The sequence below is a fragment of the Microcaecilia unicolor genome, chromosome 14 (assembly GCF_901765095.1).
Source record: "Microcaecilia unicolor chromosome 14, aMicUni1.1, whole genome shotgun sequence".
In the NCBI taxonomy this organism is placed as follows: domain Eukaryota; kingdom Metazoa; phylum Chordata; class Amphibia; order Gymnophiona; family Siphonopidae; genus Microcaecilia; species Microcaecilia unicolor.
In genome coordinates this window covers 913,044-931,641 of record NC_044044.1, presented here as the reverse complement: position 1 = coordinate 931,641, position 18,598 = coordinate 913,044, and the positions used below count along the sequence as shown (strand labels likewise).

The following is an 18,598-nucleotide window of genomic DNA, read 5'->3' as shown; positions in this document are numbered from 1 at the left end:
AATAAATACCACCACCACACTTTCCACAAAATAGGGAGATCCAATATCAAAAAAATGATGAGAGCAGAAACCAAAGAGAAGAGAAAGAGGAAAATCCCCTATTGCAAATTACCTACTGCACTCTTCCCAGCTTCTTAGAATCCAAAGAGAGACCCAATTGAGAGGACAAACATATACCAATTATTTTCAAATTTTAGAAGTCAATAACAAGAATCAGGCGACACTCAGGGGAGGAATGCTGGCTTCGGCCTAACCCCTGGTAAGCCTTTCCTCAGCTGAGAGGTGCCCAGCTCTACCACCGGCTGCCTTTCAGGTGCTGTGGAGGACTTGCAGCTCATCTGCATATCCTTACAGCCTTCTCCGGGGTGACACCCAGGTCCACTCCGATCCACTCAGGGCCTCCGCTCTAGGTGCCCAGCACTCCCACCAGGTGCTGTGGAGGACTTGCAGCCGTTCTGCATTTCCTCACAGCTGTATCCGGGGTGACTCCAGGTCCACCCCGATCTTCCTAGGGCCCTCGCTACAAGTGCACTGAGTTTCCAGGTGCTTTTTGGCTAGGATCAGGCGACCCTCAGGGGGAGGAATGCTGGCTTCGGCCTAACCCCTGGTAAGCCTTTACTCAGCTGAGAGGTGCCCAGCTCTACCACCGGCTGCCTTTCAGGTGCTGTGGAGGACTTGCAGCTCATCTGCATATCCTTACGCCTTCTCCGGGGTGACACCCAGGTCCACTCCAATCCACTCAGGGCCTCCGCTCTAGGTGCCTCGCGCCTAATGGCGCGCGGGGCATTTTTCTCTTTACATCTAATCTTCTTCCCAGTTGCTAAAGTACCTCAGTCATTTATGGCCCCTATTCACATTCTCTTCCTAGCCCTATCCCTTCCTAATCTTTTCCCTCACCCCCTACCTCTCTCCGCTACAGGAACTCACTGCCCATCCATCGACTTCATCACCTCACCTTCTCTCCTACCCTCTTCCTTCCCCTTGGCGTTTAATCTCAGTCTCTTTCTTCCCTCCATTTTGCCTTCCCCATTCCACCTAAATACCTCTCGCCTTCGACGCCTTCGTGGTCACACCTCTCCTACTCTCCTCTACTCCTTCTCTTACTCTCAGCCGGTGACATCAATCCCAATCCTGGCCCTCCTCACCAACTATTATCCCAACTCTACAGATCTCACCGCGACCTCTCTAACCTCATCTCTATTCCTCTACACCCCTCCTCTTCTCTGCCCTTCTCTTGCGCCCTATGGAATGCCCGCTCTATCTGTAACAAACTCCCCTACATCTAGGATCTCTTTATCTCGCGTCACCTCCATTTGCTCGCCATAACAGAAACCTGGCTCTGCCCTGATGACTCTGCTTCAGTCGCAGCCCTCTGCCATGGCGGTTATCTTTTTTCACATACTCCTCGCCCTGCTGGTCGCGGGGGCGGTGTTGGACTACTTCTCTCTCCCTCCTCCAGATTTCAACCCTTCTTCCACCTCAATCTCACTGTTTTTCCTCCTTTGAAGTCCACGCTATCCACCTTTTCTCTCCTCTGCCTCTTCGAATAGCGGTCATTTATCATCCCCCTGATAAGTCCCTTTCATCCTTTCTCAGTGACTTTGATGCCTGGCTTGCCTTCTTCCATGATCCTTCCTCCCCCTCTCTCATCCTTGGTGACTTTAATATTCCTGCTAATGATCCTTCCAACTCTTATATTTCCAAGTTACTCGCTTTAACATCCTCCTTTAATCTCCAACTATGCTCCACCTCCCCCACTCATCAAAATGGTCACTGTCTTGATCTCAATTTCTCCTTCAACTGTTCACCCTCTAGTTTCCTTGCCTCTGATCTTCCCCTCTCTGATCACCATCTTATAACTTTCACACTTAAATCTCCTCCCTCCCAGTCCCGTCCTATCTTAGCTAATTTATCTAGGAATCTTCACGATATTGACCCTTCAGCTCTATCCTCCCATGTTTCAAACCTCCTCTCTACTGTGGCACCATCCATGCCTGTCAACGAGGCTGTTTCTTCTTACAACAATACTCTATCCTCTGCCTTAGACACTCTTGCACCTTTGATGACCCCGCCCTATAAGGCGTACAAAACCCCAACCTTGGCTGACTTCTAATATCCGCTACCTACGTTCCTGTACCTGCTCCGCCGAACGCCTCTGGCGGAAATCTCGGGCCCTTGCTGATTTCTTACACTTTAAGTTCATGCTGACCTCCTGCCAATCTGCTCTTTTATGCGCCAAACAGGATTATTATATCCAACAGACCAACTCTCTTGGCTCTAACCCTCGATTTCTCTTCACCACATTGAACTCTCTCCTTAAGGTGCCCCCTCCCCCAACTCCCCCTTCATTATCTCCTCAGACCCTTGCTGAATTCTTTCATGACAAGGTTCAAAAGATAAACCTTGAATTCTCTACCTCGCCACCTCTCCCTCCACTAGTCCGTTCCCCTCTCTCTCCTTCCCCTCATTCCTTTTCCTCCTTTCCTGAAGTTACTATAGAGGAAACTACACTTCTCCTTTCTTCCTCAAAATGTACCACCTGTTCCCTCTGATCCCATTCCCACCCACCTTCTTAATGCCATCTCATCTACTCTTATTCCTTTTATCTGTCACATTCTCAACCTCTCAATTTCCACTGCAACTGTCCCTACTGCCTTTAAACATGCTGTGGTCACACCTCTCCTTAAGAAGCCTTCACTCGACCCTACTTGTCCCTCTAATTACCGACCCATCTTCCTCCTCCCTTTTCTCTCCAAATTACTTGAGCGTGCTGTTCACCACCGCTGCCTTGATTTTCTCTCCTCACATGCTATTCTTGACCCACTACAATCTGGTTTTCGCCCTCTCCACTCAACCAAAACTCAACTTACTAAAGTCTCCAATGACCTATTACTGGCTAAATCCAGAGGTCTCTATTCCATCCTCATTCTTCTTGATCTTTCCGCTGCTTTTGACACTGTCGACCACAGCATATTCCTCGATATCCTGTCCTCACTTGGATTCCAGGGCTCTGTCCTTTCCTGGTTCTCTTCCTATCTCTCCCTCCGCACCTTCAGTGTTCACTCTGGTGGATCCTCTTCTACTTCTATCCCTCTGCCTGTCGGCGTACCTCAGGGTTCTGTTCTTGGTCCCCTCCTCTTTTCTATCTACACTTCTTCCCTTGGTTCATTAATCTCATCCCATGGCTTTTCCTACCATCTCTATGCTGATGACTCCCAAATCTACCTTTCTACCCCTGATATCTCACCTTGCATCCAAACCAAAGTTTCAGCGTGCTTGTCTGACATTGCTGTCTGGATGTCTCAACGCCACCTGAAATTAAACATGACCAAAACCGAGCTTCTCATTTCTCCCCCCCCCCCCCCCCCCAAACCCACCTCCCCACGCCCCCCATTTTCTATTTCTGTTGATGGCTCTTCTCATTCTCCGTCTCCTCAGCTCGAAACCTTGGGGTTATCTTTGACTCTTCTCTCTCCTTCTCAGCTCATATCCAGCAGATCGCCAAGACCTGCCGTTTCTTTCTTTACAACATCCGTAAAATCCGCCCCTTTCTTTCCGAGCACTCTACCAAAACCCTCGTCCACACCCTTGTCACCTCTCGTTTAGACTACTGCAATCTGCTTCTTGCTGGCCTCCCACTTAGTCACCTCTCCCCTCTCCAATCGGTTCAAAACTCTGCTGCTCGTCTCGTCTTCCGCCAGGGTCGCTTTACTCATACTACCCCTCTCCTCAAGTCGCTTCACTGGCTCCCTATCCGTTTTCGCATCCTGTTCAAACTTCTTCTACTAATCTATAAATGTACTCACTCTGCTGCTCCCCAGTATCTCTCCACACTCGTCCTTCCCTACACCCCTTCCCGTGCACTCCACTCCATGGATAAATCCTTCTTATCTGTTCCCTTCTCCACTACTGCCAACTCCAGACTTTGCGCCTTCTGTCTCGCTGCACCCTACGCCTGGAATAAACTTCCTGAGCCCCTACGTTTTGCCCCATCCTTGGCCACCTTTAAATCTAGACTTAAAGACCACCTTTTTAACATTACTTTTGACTCGTAACCACTCGCCTCCACCTACCCTCCTCTCCTCCTTCCTGTACACATTAATTGATTTGATTACTTTATTTTTTGTCTATTAGATTGTAAGATCTTTGCCTTTCTTCTATGTTTGTGCAGCGCTGCGTATGCCTTGTAGCGCTAAAGAAATGCTAAATAGTAGTAGTAGTAAAAACAAAAAGTACATTGAGCACCTTGAGAAAGTGCCTTTTGATATATTCTAACAAGTTTTATTGCACATTCCTGCATTGCCTTACAAAGATCTGACCCCCCCCCCCTCAGATTTTATGCTCAAGAAATAAAGCCCAATGACTGTGGAAGAAGAGATCCAGAACAGTATTCCAGTCTTCAATCAATGGTCACAAGAAAGGTAATCCTATTCCCCGCTGTCTCTGTGACCTTTGTGAAAGGCTAATCTAGACTAGGCCAACAAGAGACAAAATGTTCTCCCTCTTGTCTTTCATGCTGGCCCCCGAACCATCCAATCTATTAGAGGGAACATAGTAAACCCTAATAGTAGTGGGGAGGACTTCTGTAGGAAGATTTAAAATTATTTTAAACATATCCAATAAAAAAAGTTGCTTCTAGTTTAAAAAAGTTCAAGATGCAAGTGCAAATGTTTAACATTATGTTGCCAAATTCACAAAACAACTTCAAATCTACACCTTTTCCCTACACCAGTAACAGACATATTTGTCTGGTATGCTGTTCCAGCCTTTTCTGTCTTTCCAGCTTAACCCATCAAACTGCCTTCCTGCACCACAGATTAAGACAGGTCATAAGATACTACTACTACTTAACATTTCTAGAGCGCTACTAGGGTTATGCAGCGCTGTACAATTAACAAAGAAGAACAGTCCCTGCTCAAAGGAGCTTACAATCTAAAGGACAAAAAGTGCAGTCAATCAAGATTGAGGCAGTCTAGATTTCCTGGATAGAGGTACAATGGTTAGGTGCCGAAAGCGACATTGAAGTGGTGGGCTTTGAGCAAGGATTTGAAGATGGGCAGGGAGGGGGCTCAGGGAGTTTATTCCAAGCATGGGGTGAGGCGAGGCAGAAAGGGCGGAGCCTGGAGTTGGCGGTGGTGGAGAAGGGTACTGAGAGGAGGGATTTGTCTTGAGAGCGGAGGTTACGGGTAGGAACTTAAGGGGAGATGAGGGTAGAGAGGTTAGGAGGGGCTGCAGATCGAGTGCATTTGTAGGTTAGTAGGAAAAGCTTGAACTGTATGCGGTACCTGATCGGAAGCCAGTGAAGTGACTTGAGGAGAGGGGTGATATGAGTATATCGGTCCAGGCGGAAGATAAGATGTGCAGCCAAGTTCTGAACGGACTGAAGGGGGGATAGATGGCTAAGTGGGAGGCCAGCGAGGAGTAGGTTGCAGAAGTCAAGGCGAGAGGTAATGAGAGAGATCATCAATGTGGACCAGATGAAATCTAGTGTTATAATAGGAGGCTTAACTGAAAAAAAATAATAAAAATGTTGCAACAGTGTCTCAAGAGAGCTCTGAACCATTTACTTTAAGGGGAAAGCAGTACAGTTGCTTACTGTGGTGGTTTCCTCCCAATACCATCATTCCAACACCAGAAAGGTTACAAGCTGCTCTAGCTGTACAAAACATCTAGCACTAGTTCCCTCTGCCAGTGAAAATCTGAAGTTTCAGAGAATTCAGAGACGTCTCATGCTTCTTACTGCTATCCTCACATCTTGACATATTGGGAATGGTATAAAAAAAGCATTAGATCGCAATTTTTTTTATTCCTCCCCACCACCACCACTTCCAGCAGTGGATTTTTCTGGCATGGGGATATATGTCCATGGATATTGAAATTTTTCATGAAGGTCTACTGTGATTCATAAAGGTTCTATCATCTCATTAATTATGTCATCTCATTAATGCCACAGATCATACATACCTCCTCCCCCCCCCCCCCCCCAAGTAACAGCCAACAGCAGTCCCTGTCTACCGATAGTCAGCTGCATAGTGATGCAAGCCATGTAGGATGTGTTGTTCTCAATTACAAACCTTTAAACACACGTCACCCTCCAGCTGCCATCCAGCCCAGCCTGCTGCCAAGAGGACCTGGAAGGAAGTCCTGTTGGACCTCAGCCAGTGGGAGGTGCCCCTCAGCCAGAACCAGACTGTTCTGGAGGAGGAGGACACCTGGAGGGGGAAGTAGGGCCCAACAGCTGATGAAAGCTCCTTTTGAGCCACTGAATTCCTGCCATCTGAAGTACTTGACCTGGAAGGTCATTTTCTTGGTGGCTGTTACTTCAGCTCGTACAGTCAGTGAGTGCCAAGCCTTGGTAGTCCATGCACCTTATATTAAATTTCATCATAACAGGGTAGTCCTCCGCACTCACCTAAGTTCTTGCTGAAGGTGGTGTCGAAGTTCCATCTGAACCAATCAGTTGTCTTGCCAACATATTTTCCCCATCCACATACCAGCCCTGTTGAGGACAAGTTTCACACCTTGGACTGTAAGAGAGCATTGGCCTTTTACATGGAGCGGACAAAGCCCTATAGACAGTCCGCCCAGTTGTTTGTTTCTTTTGATCCCAACAGGAGGGGAGTCGCCATTGGAAAACGCACCATCTCCTTCACGCAGATTGCATTTCCTTCACTTATGCACAAGCTGGGCTGACTCTAGAGGGCCATGTCACGGCTCATAATGTCAGAGCCATGGCTGCGTCAGTGGCTCACTTGAAGTCAGCCTCTATTGAAGAGATTTGCAAGGCTGCAGCGTGGTCATCAGTCCACACATTCACATCTCACTACTTCCTTCAGCAGGATACCCGACGCGACAGTCAGTTTGGGCAGTTGGTGCTGCAGAATCTCTTCAGGGTTTAGAATCCAGCTCCACCCTCCTAGGCCCATTTCTGTTTTGTTCCAAGCTTCACGCTCACCTAATTGAATTTATTTTCAGGTCAATCTCTGTTACGTCCTCGCAGTTGCGAGGCCCAATTGACCAATGTTCTTTGTTTTGAGTGAGCCTGGGGGCTAGGGATACCCCACACGTAAGAATATTGAGCCTGTTTGTCCTCGGAGAAAATGAAGATGCATACTTGTAGCAGGTATTCTCCGAGGACAGCATGCTCAATATTCTTACAACCCTCCCTCCTCCCCATTGGAGTTGTTTCACTTATATTGTTAGGCTTTTTATTAAACTGAGCACTGCACATTCGCGTCACGGGCGGGAAGCCGCTCGTGCATGCATGGTGAGTCAGCCCGTGCGGAACGTTCAGGAAGATTCCTGTGCTTTTGAAATTTCTTCCAGTCTCCTTGACCGTCGCGGACGACGACCCAGACTTAAGAATATTGAGCCTGCTGTCCTCGGAGAATACCTGCTACAGATATGCATCTTCATTTTGTTGTTGAAGTTATTTTTGCCTTCTTATAGCCTTGGCCATACAGCAATGATCCTTTCACTGCATGTAGGCTTGAGGCCTATTGAAACAGCAAGCCTCGGCTGAACCCATGCTGACTCTGTCCCATTAAACCATGTTTGTCTATGTGTTCTATAATTTTATTCTTTATAACGGTTTCCAGTATTTGCCTGGCACCAAAATCAGGCTTGCAGGTCTATAATTTCCCAGATCACCCCTAGAACTCTTTTAAAAAATCGGCGTCACATTGGCCAGCCACCCTTCAATCTTCAGGTAGTGCAGATGATTTTATGGACAGGTTACATATTACTAACAGCAGATTAGCAATCTCATATTCTTTGAGTACCCTTGGATTTTATTTATTTTATTGCATTTGTATCCCACATTCCCCCACCTATTTGCAGGCTCAATGTGGCTTACATAAATTAATAACTTTGTCAATTCGGATAACAAATCAGGTTCAGTTAGTAATGTGTAGTGATTAGGAGGGGAAAAGAAGAAGAACGAGGAGAGTGAATAGGGAAGTTAGAGAAGGTCAGTGTTCATAATTGAGTGAGTTGGTGAGGTGACTTAGTGGGGTTGTCGGTTCTCATTGTAGGCCTTGTTGAAGAAGAATGTCTTCAGAGATTTCCGAAAGATGGTTGTTTCGTTGATTGTTTTCAGGTCTGTTGGTAATGCATTCCATAACTGCGTGCTCATGTAAGAGAAGGTAGAGGCATGCATCAGCTTGTATTTAAGACCTTTGCAGCTGGGGTAGTGCAAGTTGAGAAATTTGCGGGATGATCTTGTGGCATTTCTGGGAGGTAGGTCTACGAGGTTTAGCATGTAGATTGGTGCATCTGCGTGGATGATTTTGTGTACCATCTTGCAGATCTTGAACGCAATGCATTCCTTAAGTGGAAGCCAGTGAAGTTTCTCTCTTAGAGGTTTTGCACTTTCATATTTAGTTTTCCCAAATATGAGTCTGGCGGCCGTATTCTGGGCAGTTTGGAGTTTTTTTGATTGTCTGTTCTTTGCACCCGACATACAGTGCATTGCAGTAGTCCAGATGACTTATTACCATTGACTGTACCAGGGTACGGAAGATGTATCTCGGGAAGTAAGGTTTTACTCTTTTGAGTTTCCACATGGTGTAGAACATCTTTTTCGTCGTGTTTTTCACATGGGTGTCAAGAGTGAGGTTTCAATCGAGGGTAACTCCAAGAATTTTCAAGTTTTGTGAGACAGGGAGGGAGCAATATTGTGTGGTAATGGTGGTGAAGTTTTTTGTGTTATGTTGTGAGGTGAGTACAAGACATTGTGTTTTTTCTGCGTTAAGTTTTAATTGGAATGCATCTGTCCAAGTGTGCATGATTTGGAGGCTTTGGTTAATCTTGTTGGTGATTTCGTTTAAATCATGAATAAAAAAAATTGTGATCTAATGCTTTTTTTATACCATTCCCCATATGTCAAGATGTGAGGATAGCAGTAAGAAGCATGAAACGTCTATGAATTCTTTGAAACTTCAGATTTTCACTGGCAGAGGGAACTAGTGCTAAATGTTTTGTACAGCTAGAGCAGCTTGTAACCTTTCTGGTGTTGGAATGATGGTACTGCTTTCCCCTTAAAGTAAATGGTTCAGAGCTCTCTTGAGACACTGTTGCCAGTTCTAGTTTGGCTTAAACCTTTTTTTTTTTCAGTTAAGCCTCCTATTATAACACTAGATTTCCTCTGGTCCACATTGATGGCTCTTAGGCAATCCATTTTTCAGTTACCAGATGATCTTATGACCTGTCTTAATCTGTGGTGCAGGAAGGCAGTTTGATGGGTTAAGCTGGAAAGACAGAAAAGGCTGGAACAGCATACCAGACAAATGTCTGTTACTGGTGTAGGGAAAAGGTGTAGATTTGAAGTTGTTTTGTGAATTTGGCAACATAATGTTAAACATTTGCACTTGCATCTTGAACTTTTTTAAAATAGAAGCAACTTTTTTTATTGGATATGTTTAAAATAATTTTAAATCTTCCTACAGAAGTCCTCCCCACATAGTAGGGTTTACTATGTTCCCTCTAATAGATTGGATGGTTCAGGGGCCAGCATGAAAGACAAGAGGGAGAACGTTTTGTCTCTTGATGGCCTAGTCTAGATTAGCCTTTCACAAAGGTCACAGAGACAGCGGGGAATAGGATTACCTTTCTTGTGACCATTGATTGAAGACTGGAACACTGTTCTGGATCTCTTCTTCCAGTCATTGGGCTTTATTTCTTGAGCATAAAATCTGAGGGAAGGGGGGGGGGGTCAGATCTTTGTAAGGCAATGCAGGAATGTGCAATAAAACTTGTTAGAATATATCAAAAGGCACTTTCTCAAGGTGCTCAATGTACTTTTTGTTTTTACTACTACTACTACTACTACTATTTAGCATTTCTAGAGCGAGACAGAAGGCGCGAAGTCTGGAGTTGGCAATAGTGGAGAAGGGAACAGATAAGAAGGATTTATCCATGGAGTGGAGTGCACGGGAAGGGGTGTAGGGAAGGATGAGTGTGGAGAGATACTGGGGAGCAGCAGAGTAAGTACATTTATAGGTTAGTAGAAGAAGTTTGAACAGGATGCAAAAACGGATAGGGAGCCAGTGAAGCGACTTGAGGAGAGGGGTAGTATGAGTAAAGTGACCCTGGCGGAAGACGAGACGGGCAGCAGAGTTTTGAACCGATTGGAGAGGGGAGAGGGAGGCCAGCAAGAAGCAGATTGCAGTAGTCTAAACGAGAGGTGACAAGGGTGTGGATGAGGGTTTTGGTAGAGTGCTCGGAAAGAAAGGGGCGGATTTTACGGATGTTGTAAAGAAAGAAATGACAGGTCTTGGCGATCTGCTGGATATGACAGAAGAGTGAAAGATAACCCCAAGGTTTCGAGCTGAGGAGACAGGGAGAATGAGAGAGCCATCAACAGAAATAGAAAACGGGGGGAGTGGGGAGGTGGGTTTGGGGAGAAAAATGAGAAGCTCGGTTTTGGTCATGTTTAATTTCAGGTGGCGCTGAGACATCCAGACAGCAATGTCAGACAAGCACGCTGAAACTTTGGTTTGGATGCAAGGTGAGATATCAGGGGTAGAAAAGTAGATTTGGGAGTCATCAGCATAGAGATGGTAGGAAAAGCCAAGGGATGAGATTACTGAACCAAGGGAAGAAGTGTAGATAGAAAAGAGGAGGGGACCAAGAACAGAACCCTGAGGGATAGAAGTAGAAGAGGATCCACCAGAGTAAACACTGAAGGTGCGGAGGGAGAGGTAGGAAAAGAACCAGGAAAGGACAGAGCCCTGGAATCCAAGTGAGGACAGGGTATCGAGGAGTATGCTGTGATCGACAGTGTCAAAAGCAGTGGAAAGATCAAGAAGAATGAGGATGGAATAGAGACCTCTGGATTTAGCCAGTAATAGGTCTCACAACTCTCATTAACCTACAAATCCACTAAATCCAATACCATCATCTTGGTTAAAAAATCCTTCTTTAGAAGAGCAAAGTTATCGTCACTCGATCATTACAAAAAGCCTCATAGAAGGACTAGTCCCTCAAGTTCCTAAAGAGGCTTTGGTAAAGCCTATATTAAAGAAACCTACATTAGATCCTCAGTCTCCGGGAAACTATCGTCCAGTTTCCAATTTACCATGTGCATCTAAAATATTGGAAACGATTGTGTTTAAGCAACTGCAATCCTACGTCCAGATGAAGAATTTATTACACCCGAGACAATCAGGTTTTAGAAAAAGTTACAGCACAGAAACGATTTTAACATCATTTTTAAGTGAAATCCATTCTAGATTAGAGCAAGGATATATTGCACTAGTTGTTTCACTTGATCTGTCCGCAGCTTTTGATCTGATAGACCATACTTTATTATTACAACGGCTAAAGAAAATTGGGATTTCAGGTAAGATTTACGACTGGTTCGCCTCTTACCTTACAAATCATTCGTTCAAAGTTATTCAAAATCAATCTACTTCAAATTCATACTTCAGTTTTTGTGGGGTACCACAAGGATCGGGGATCAGTTTTATCTCCTATGTTATTTAATTTATATATTAGTCCACTTTCATTGCTCATCCAGTCTTTAGATTTTATTCATTTGCGGACGACTTCCTCCTAATTCACTATGTGAAGGCAATAAACATTGATCTAACGCCGATTCAAACCAGCCTTGAGAAAGTGGCCGATTGGCTAACGAAGCATAAATTAGTACTAAATCCAGAAAAAACGATAACATCATGGATAAAGGGCCCTGGATCTATTCCATCTCTAACACCTATTTTGTTTGGTACCATGGTATTATTATTGATTCTTCCCTATCCTTTAGTGAGCAAATATCCGACGTGATAAAGGAATCTTTCTATCAACTACGTAAATTACGCTTGATTAGAAACTCCATAGATAAATCCTCTTTGCGTACACTAACTTACGCCTATATTTTATCACGTTTAGATTATTGTAATATAGTGTATGCAGGTCTTTCAAAACTTAATCTAAAACGATTACAGATGATACAAAATACAGCAGCTCGTATTATCTGTAGAGCTTCAAAATATGACAGGATCACTCCATTGTTACATCTATTGCACTGGCTTCCAATAGAAGCAAGGATAAAATTCAAAGTTCTGACACTGACACACAAAGCTTTTTATTCATCTAGTCCATCATATGTCTAACCTTACTATCCCCTATACACCAACTCGGACACTTCGGTCATGGACAGATAATAGACTTGTAATTTCATCCCCATCTAAAGCTAGATGGGAATTGACGCGAACATTGGCATTTTTATTCTTAGCTCCCTCACTTTGGAATTGTCTTCCTAAAGAACTTAGGCTTGAAGATTCTTATACTCATTTTCGTAAAGCTTTAAAAACACATTTCTTTCAAGTGTCATTTGAAAAAAAAAACAAACACTTAAAATAGAAATAAAGGGGAAAAAAAAAACAACTTTTAGTTTATTTTTATCAATGTTTTTATGACTATAGCCTGTGAAATCTGTATGTGTGTTGATTTTTTGCAGTGCTTTTCTATCATAAATGGATTTCAGAGTATGTCTACTTATTGTCTTAATGTTATTTTATATTGTAAACCATTCTGATTTACCTTTGTAATAAGTGACAGTCTAGTAAATAAATAAAACAAAAGATTCTGTAATCTACTAGATTGCAGAGACTACACTATTCTGTTTCAGCAGTGATTCCATTAATGCAGCTCACCAAGAAGGTTACACTAACCAATCTGTATTCCCAGCCTTCTCCTTTCCACTTTTGTGGAGAACCATCACATCTGCCCATCTTCAGTGTTCCAAACTAACTCCAGACTAAGGCAGCACTGAAAAGGTCAATGAAGCTGCCAGAACTTCCCTTAGTTCTTTACTACTACTACTAATAGCGTTTATATAGCGCTACCAGACGCACGCAGCGCTGTGCATTTGACATAGAGAGACAGTCCCTGCTCAAAGAGCTTACAATCTAGGTAAAACAGACAGACAAGACATTACGGGCAAGGGAATTACAGGGTAAAGAGGAACAGGGGAGAAGGAGGGCAAATGAGTAGTGGTTAGTTGCCAAAGGCAGTAGTGAAAAGGTAAGCTTTCAGCATAGTTCTTTAAATACTCTTTGATGTATATTGTCTGATCCAGTTTTTCTAGCTCTTTTTGATACTCCTGAAATCGACTTCGCCTCAATTCCTGTTCGGATCTGTTTTGTACAGTCCTATTCCCAACCATTCTGCCAAAATTCCAGTCCGGCATCTATCCCCTCTAGGGTAAACAGTAATATTTCTCAAGCAAATTTTTTTCTCATCAGTCTGTATACATATTTCTCCCTTTCCCCATTAAGTCACTGATAGCTATACACTACCTCAGTTTCTCTACAGGTGTTGGGGGCAATGTGACCTGACTGCCAAGCAGAAGGATCGGCTTCTTTGCTTGAATCAGCAACTCACAACTCTTCTGTACCTGCAGGAAAAAAATAACACAGAAAGAATATTGCATTCTCCTTCTATGCATGATAAAGTCTATAGGCCTTAGATCCTATGACTGACTATATATCTTTTTTTAAGCCAGGTGCAAGTTCCAGAATACTAAACATATGAAACTCAGAATGCTTATTTTGTTTCTAAACAGATGGAGAGGGTCAGGTAGATCTTCAGCATATACATATGAAAAGTTAGTTGGCTGTATGATGTTAAATATGTTGAGAAAGGGAAGAGAGAAAAAAAAAAAGGTCACTAAGAGGAAGAACCAAGTTGCTAGAAATGGAAGAGTGCAGTATCTACTGCAGCCTATGCAATCCTTTCTTAAACCTTTAATTTTTATACTCCCAAAAATTCATAAATCTTTGTGCTTCCCACCAGGAAGACTGATTGTATCAAGGATTGGTTCTGTTTGGAAACATTATCTATTTTTGTTGATAGGCTTCTGCACCCCTTGGCGCCTAGGATGGGCTTGTGTAAGAATATTACTTCTGAATTAAAGTGTTTTAACATTAAAATGTATTCTGCTTCTTTGGACTGCCTTGTGCTACCTGCAGACTAAGTTTCCTCTTTTGTGTTTCCCTTTTGGATTGTTGAGGAACAATGTCCTTTTCCCCTTGAAAAGACGTGCTGAGCTTTGGAGATGATCTGTTACAGAAGCTGATCTCTAAAGAACTATTTTTTTTAAGAAAATGAGGCAGAGAATGTCGATGATGGTAAAATTATGTATCATACCTGATAATTTTCTTTCCATTAATCATAGCTGATCAATCCATAGACTGGTGGGTTGTGTCCATCTACCAGCAGGTGGAGATAGAGAGCAAAGCTTTTGCCTCCCTATATGTGGTCATGTGCTGCCGGAAACTCCTCAGTATGTCGATATCCAAGCTCCATCCGCAGGACTCAGCACTTAGAGAATTACACCCACAAAGGGACACTCTGCCCAGCTCACCACCGCCGAAACGGGGGAGGGGAATTAACCCAGCTCATCCCCACACAAGTGGGGGAGGGGAATCCATCCAGCTCATCCCCGCGGAGCGGGGGAGGGACACCACCCCGCCGATGCGGGGGGATCTGGCTTATCCTGCAACCGCAACCGCGGGAGGAGCTGACTGACCCTAACACCGCCGAAGCGGGAGGGGTACAAAGCTGCCCTACAGCCGCACGAAGCGGGAGGGAGCGCCGGCAGAATTTATGTCTCAATCCAGCCCCGTAAAACGGAGGGGAGAGGAATGCAGCAGCTCACTGTAACACAAACTAGTCTCAACTCTTGAAGAATCCAATTGAAAAAACTTGAACACGAAGTCCTCCGGAACAGGAACTGAAGACTAAACTTGAACCTGAAATGCAACCAGAATATAAACAGTACAGATATCTGGGAGGGGCTATGGATTGATCAGCTATGATTAATGGAAAGAAAATTATCAGGTATGATACATAATTTTACCTTCCATATCATCATGCTGATCAATCCATAGACTGGTGGGATGTACCGAAGCAGTACTCACCCAGGGCGGGACATAGAAATCCCTGACCGCAACACTGAAGCTCCAAACCGGGCCTCCGCCCGAGCAGCCAGTGTCAAGCGGTAATGCCTGGAGAAGGTATGGGCCGATGCCCAAGTTGCCGCCTTGCAAATCTCTTCCAAGGAGACGGACCCGGCCTCTGCCATCGAGGCCGCCTGAGCTCTAGTGGAGTGAGCCTTCAGCTGGATAGGCGGCACCTTCCCCGCGGCCACATAAGCCGCTGCAATGGCTTCCTTGACCCATCTTGCCACTGTAGGCTTAGCAGCCTGCAGACCCTTACGAGGACCTGCAAACAGGACATACAGATGATCCGATTTCCGGCAATCATTGGTCACTTCCAAGTATTTGATGATGACTCGTCTCACATCCAGATATTTGAGAGCAGAGTATTCCTCTGGGTAGTCCTCCCTACGAAAGGAAGGGAGACAGAGCTGCTGATTCACATGGAAGCGAGAAACAATCTTGGGCAGGAAGGAAGGCACTGTGCGAATAGTCACTCCTGCCTCAGTGAACTGCAGAAAAGGCTCTCGACATGAGAGTGCCTGGAGCTCGGAAACTCTTCTGGCTGAAGTGATAGCCACCAAAAAGACTGCTTTCAACGTCAGGTCTTTCAGAGATGCCCTCGACAAGGGTTCAAAAGGCGGCTTCTGCAAGGCTCTTAGCACCAGGTTGAGATTCCACGCAGGCACCACTGAGCGCAGAGGAGGGCACAGGTGATTAACTCCCTTGAGAAAACGTACCACATCTGGCTGCAAAACCAGGGAAGCACCCTTCAGTCGGCCCCTGAAGCAAGCCAGAGCCGCTACCTGGATTTTAAGGGAACTGAGCGACAGGCCCTTCTCCAGACCTTCTTGCAGGAACGCCAGCACTGAAGAAATTGGAGCAGTGAAGGGAGAAAGTGAGCCTGCTTCACACCACGCTGCAAAGGTACGCCAAACCCTGGCGTAAGCAGTAGAAGTAGAGCGCTTCCTCGCTCTCAGCATAGTGGCGAAGACCTTGTCTGAGAAGCCCTTCTTCCTCAGACGCTGCCGCTCAATAGCCAGGCCGTAAGACCAAAGGGGGAGGGATCCTCCATCACCACGGGACCCTGATGCAACAGGCCCTGCTCCACTGGCAGCCGCAGAGGGTCGTCCACTGAGAGCCTGATCAAGTCCGCATACCAGGGACGTCTGGGCCAGTCTGGACCCACCAGGATTATCCGGCCCGGATGCTTTGCCACCCGGTCTAGTACCCTGCCCAACATGGGCCAGGGCGGGAACACATAGAGAAGCTCTTGTGTCGGCCACTGTTGGAGAAGAGCATCTACTCCCAGAGATCGAGGGTCCCGTCCTCTGCTGAAAAAGCGCGGCACTTGGCAATTAGCCGATGACGCCATCAGATCTAGGCTCGGCTGGCCCCAGCGCTTCATGATGTGCAAGAACGCCTGAGCCGATAACTGCCACTCTCCGGGATCCAAGGTATGGCGACTGAGAAAGTCCGCCTTGACATTCATGACTCCGGCAATGTGGGCCGCTGACAGCTGTTCCAGGTTCGCTTCCGCCCACTGGCAGATTCATGGCTTCCTTGGCTAGAGGGGCGCTCTTGGTACCTCCCTGGCGGTTGACATAGGCCACAGCTGTGGCATTGTCCGACAGGACCCGTACTGGCTTCAACGCCAGTACCAGGAGGAACTCCAAAAGCGCCAACCGAATGGCTCTGAGTTCCAGGAGGTTGATAGACCACTTTGCCTCTGCAGGAGACCAGAGCCCCTGCGCTGTCCTTCCCATGCAGTGGGCTCCCCTGCCCGTCAAAGAGGCATCCGTCGTGACGACAATCCACTCCGGGGTCACCAGAGGCATCCCTGCAGACAACTTGTCTGTCTTCAGCCACCAGCTCAGCGCCTTGCGCACTGCTGGGTCCAAGGGAAGGCGCACAGCATAATCCTCCGACACCGGAGTCCAGCGCTGCAGCAGAGAGTGTTGTAGTGGTCTCAAATGAGCCCTGGCCCAGGGCACTACTTCCATCGTGGCCGTCATAGAGCCCAACAGCTGCACATAGTCCCAAGCCCGAAGCGGAGAGGCTACTAGGAACTGGTCCACCTGAGCCTGAAGTTTGACAATCCGATTGTCCGGCAGGAACACTCTGCCCACTTGGGTGTCGAATCGAACTCCCAGATATACTCCAGGGACTGAGTCGGGCGCAGCTGGCTTTTCTCCCAGTTGATGATCCACCCCAGGGAGCTCAAAAGAGCAATCACCCGGTCCACAGCTTTGCCGCACTCTGCATAAGAGGGGGCTCGGATCAACCAGTCGTCCAGATAAGGATGGACTTGTACTCCTTCCTTCCGCAGGAAGGCCGCGATGACCACCATTACTTTGGAGAAGGTCCGCGGAGCAGTAACCAACCCGAACGGGAGGGCTCTGAACTGGAAGTGTCGGCCCAGGACTGCAAAACGCAGAAAGCGTTGATGAGGAGGCCAGATGGGAATATGCAAGTACGCTTCCTTGATGTCCAAGGATGCCAGGAACTCCCCTGCCTTCACTGCCGCTATAACAGAGCGGAGAGTCTCCATGCGAAAGTGCCGAACTTTCAAGGCCCGATTGACCCCTTTGAGGTCGAGGATAGGCCGTACAGAATCTCCTCTCTTTGGTACCACAAAGTAAATGGAGTAACGTCCCTTGCCAAGCTGATTTTCTGGCACCGGAACGACCGCACCCAGGCGGATCAGATTGTCCAAGGTCTGCTGCACTGCCACAGCTTTGACCGGAGACTTGCAGGGAGAGAGTACAAACCCGTCTCTTAAGGGTCGGCAGAACTCTAGCTTGTAGCCGTCTCTGATGACTTCCAGCACCCAAGCGTCTGAAGTTACCCTGGTCCACTCGCCCAGAAACGAGGACAGGCGTCCTCCAATCTGCACTGGGCCATGGACCAGGACCCCGTCATTGGGTACGAGACCCTGGGGGAGGACCGGAGGGCGCACCTCCGGGACGGCGGTCTCTGCGAAAGGAATGCTGCTTGGGGGAGAAGTTCCTCTTGAAGGAAGAGGGGGCAGAAGAGCCCGACTTGCCCGGGTGGTACAGACGGGCTTCCTGAAACCGTCCTCTGGAGATACCGGGGCGAGCACTGGCCCGAGCCCTGACCTCTGGTAACCTCTTGCCCTTAGACGTGCCGAGATCGGTCACAATTTTGTCCAGCTCGACCCCAAAGCACAGCTTGCCTTTAAAAGGCAACTTAGCCAGGCGGGACTTAGAGGCGTGGTCCGCAGACCAATGTTTCAGCCAAAGCCACCGCCGCACAGAGACTGTCTGAGCCATACCTTTAGCCGAGGCTCTCAAGACATCATACAGTAAGTCTGCCAAATAAGCCAAGCCCGATTCCAGGGCCGGCCAATCAGCCCTCAAGGAAGGATCCGAGGGGGAAGCCCGCTGCACAATCGTCAGGCACGCCCTGGCCACATAGGAGCCGCAAACTGAGGCCTGCAAACTTAAGGCAGCCGCCTCGAAGGACGACCTTAAGGCCGCCTCCAATCTTCTGTCTTGGGCGTCCTTTAGGGCCGTGCCACCTTCCACCGGCAACGCCGTTTTCTTAGTCACCGCAATGATTAAAGAATCCACGGTAGGCCAAAGAAAGGCCTCACGTTCACTTTCAGGCAAAGGATAGAGGCGGGACATAGCCTA

General features: G+C 46.7%; 1 protein-coding gene across 4 annotated transcripts in view; it reads right to left on the bottom strand.

Moving 5' to 3' along the window:
- The window catches only part of LOC115458247 (acetolactate synthase-like protein), a 211,830-nt gene that overhangs the window by 96,179 nt on the left and 97,053 nt on the right, over positions 1-18,598 (bottom strand). For all 4 annotated transcript variants that reach the window (XM_030188108.1, XM_030188107.1, XM_030188110.1 and 1 more), the window contains exon 8: positions 13,302-13,399. In XM_030188108.1, the coding sequence (XP_030043968.1) occupies positions 13,302-13,399 (98 nt within the window). The remainder of the gene's footprint in view (positions 1-13,301; positions 13,400-18,598) is intronic.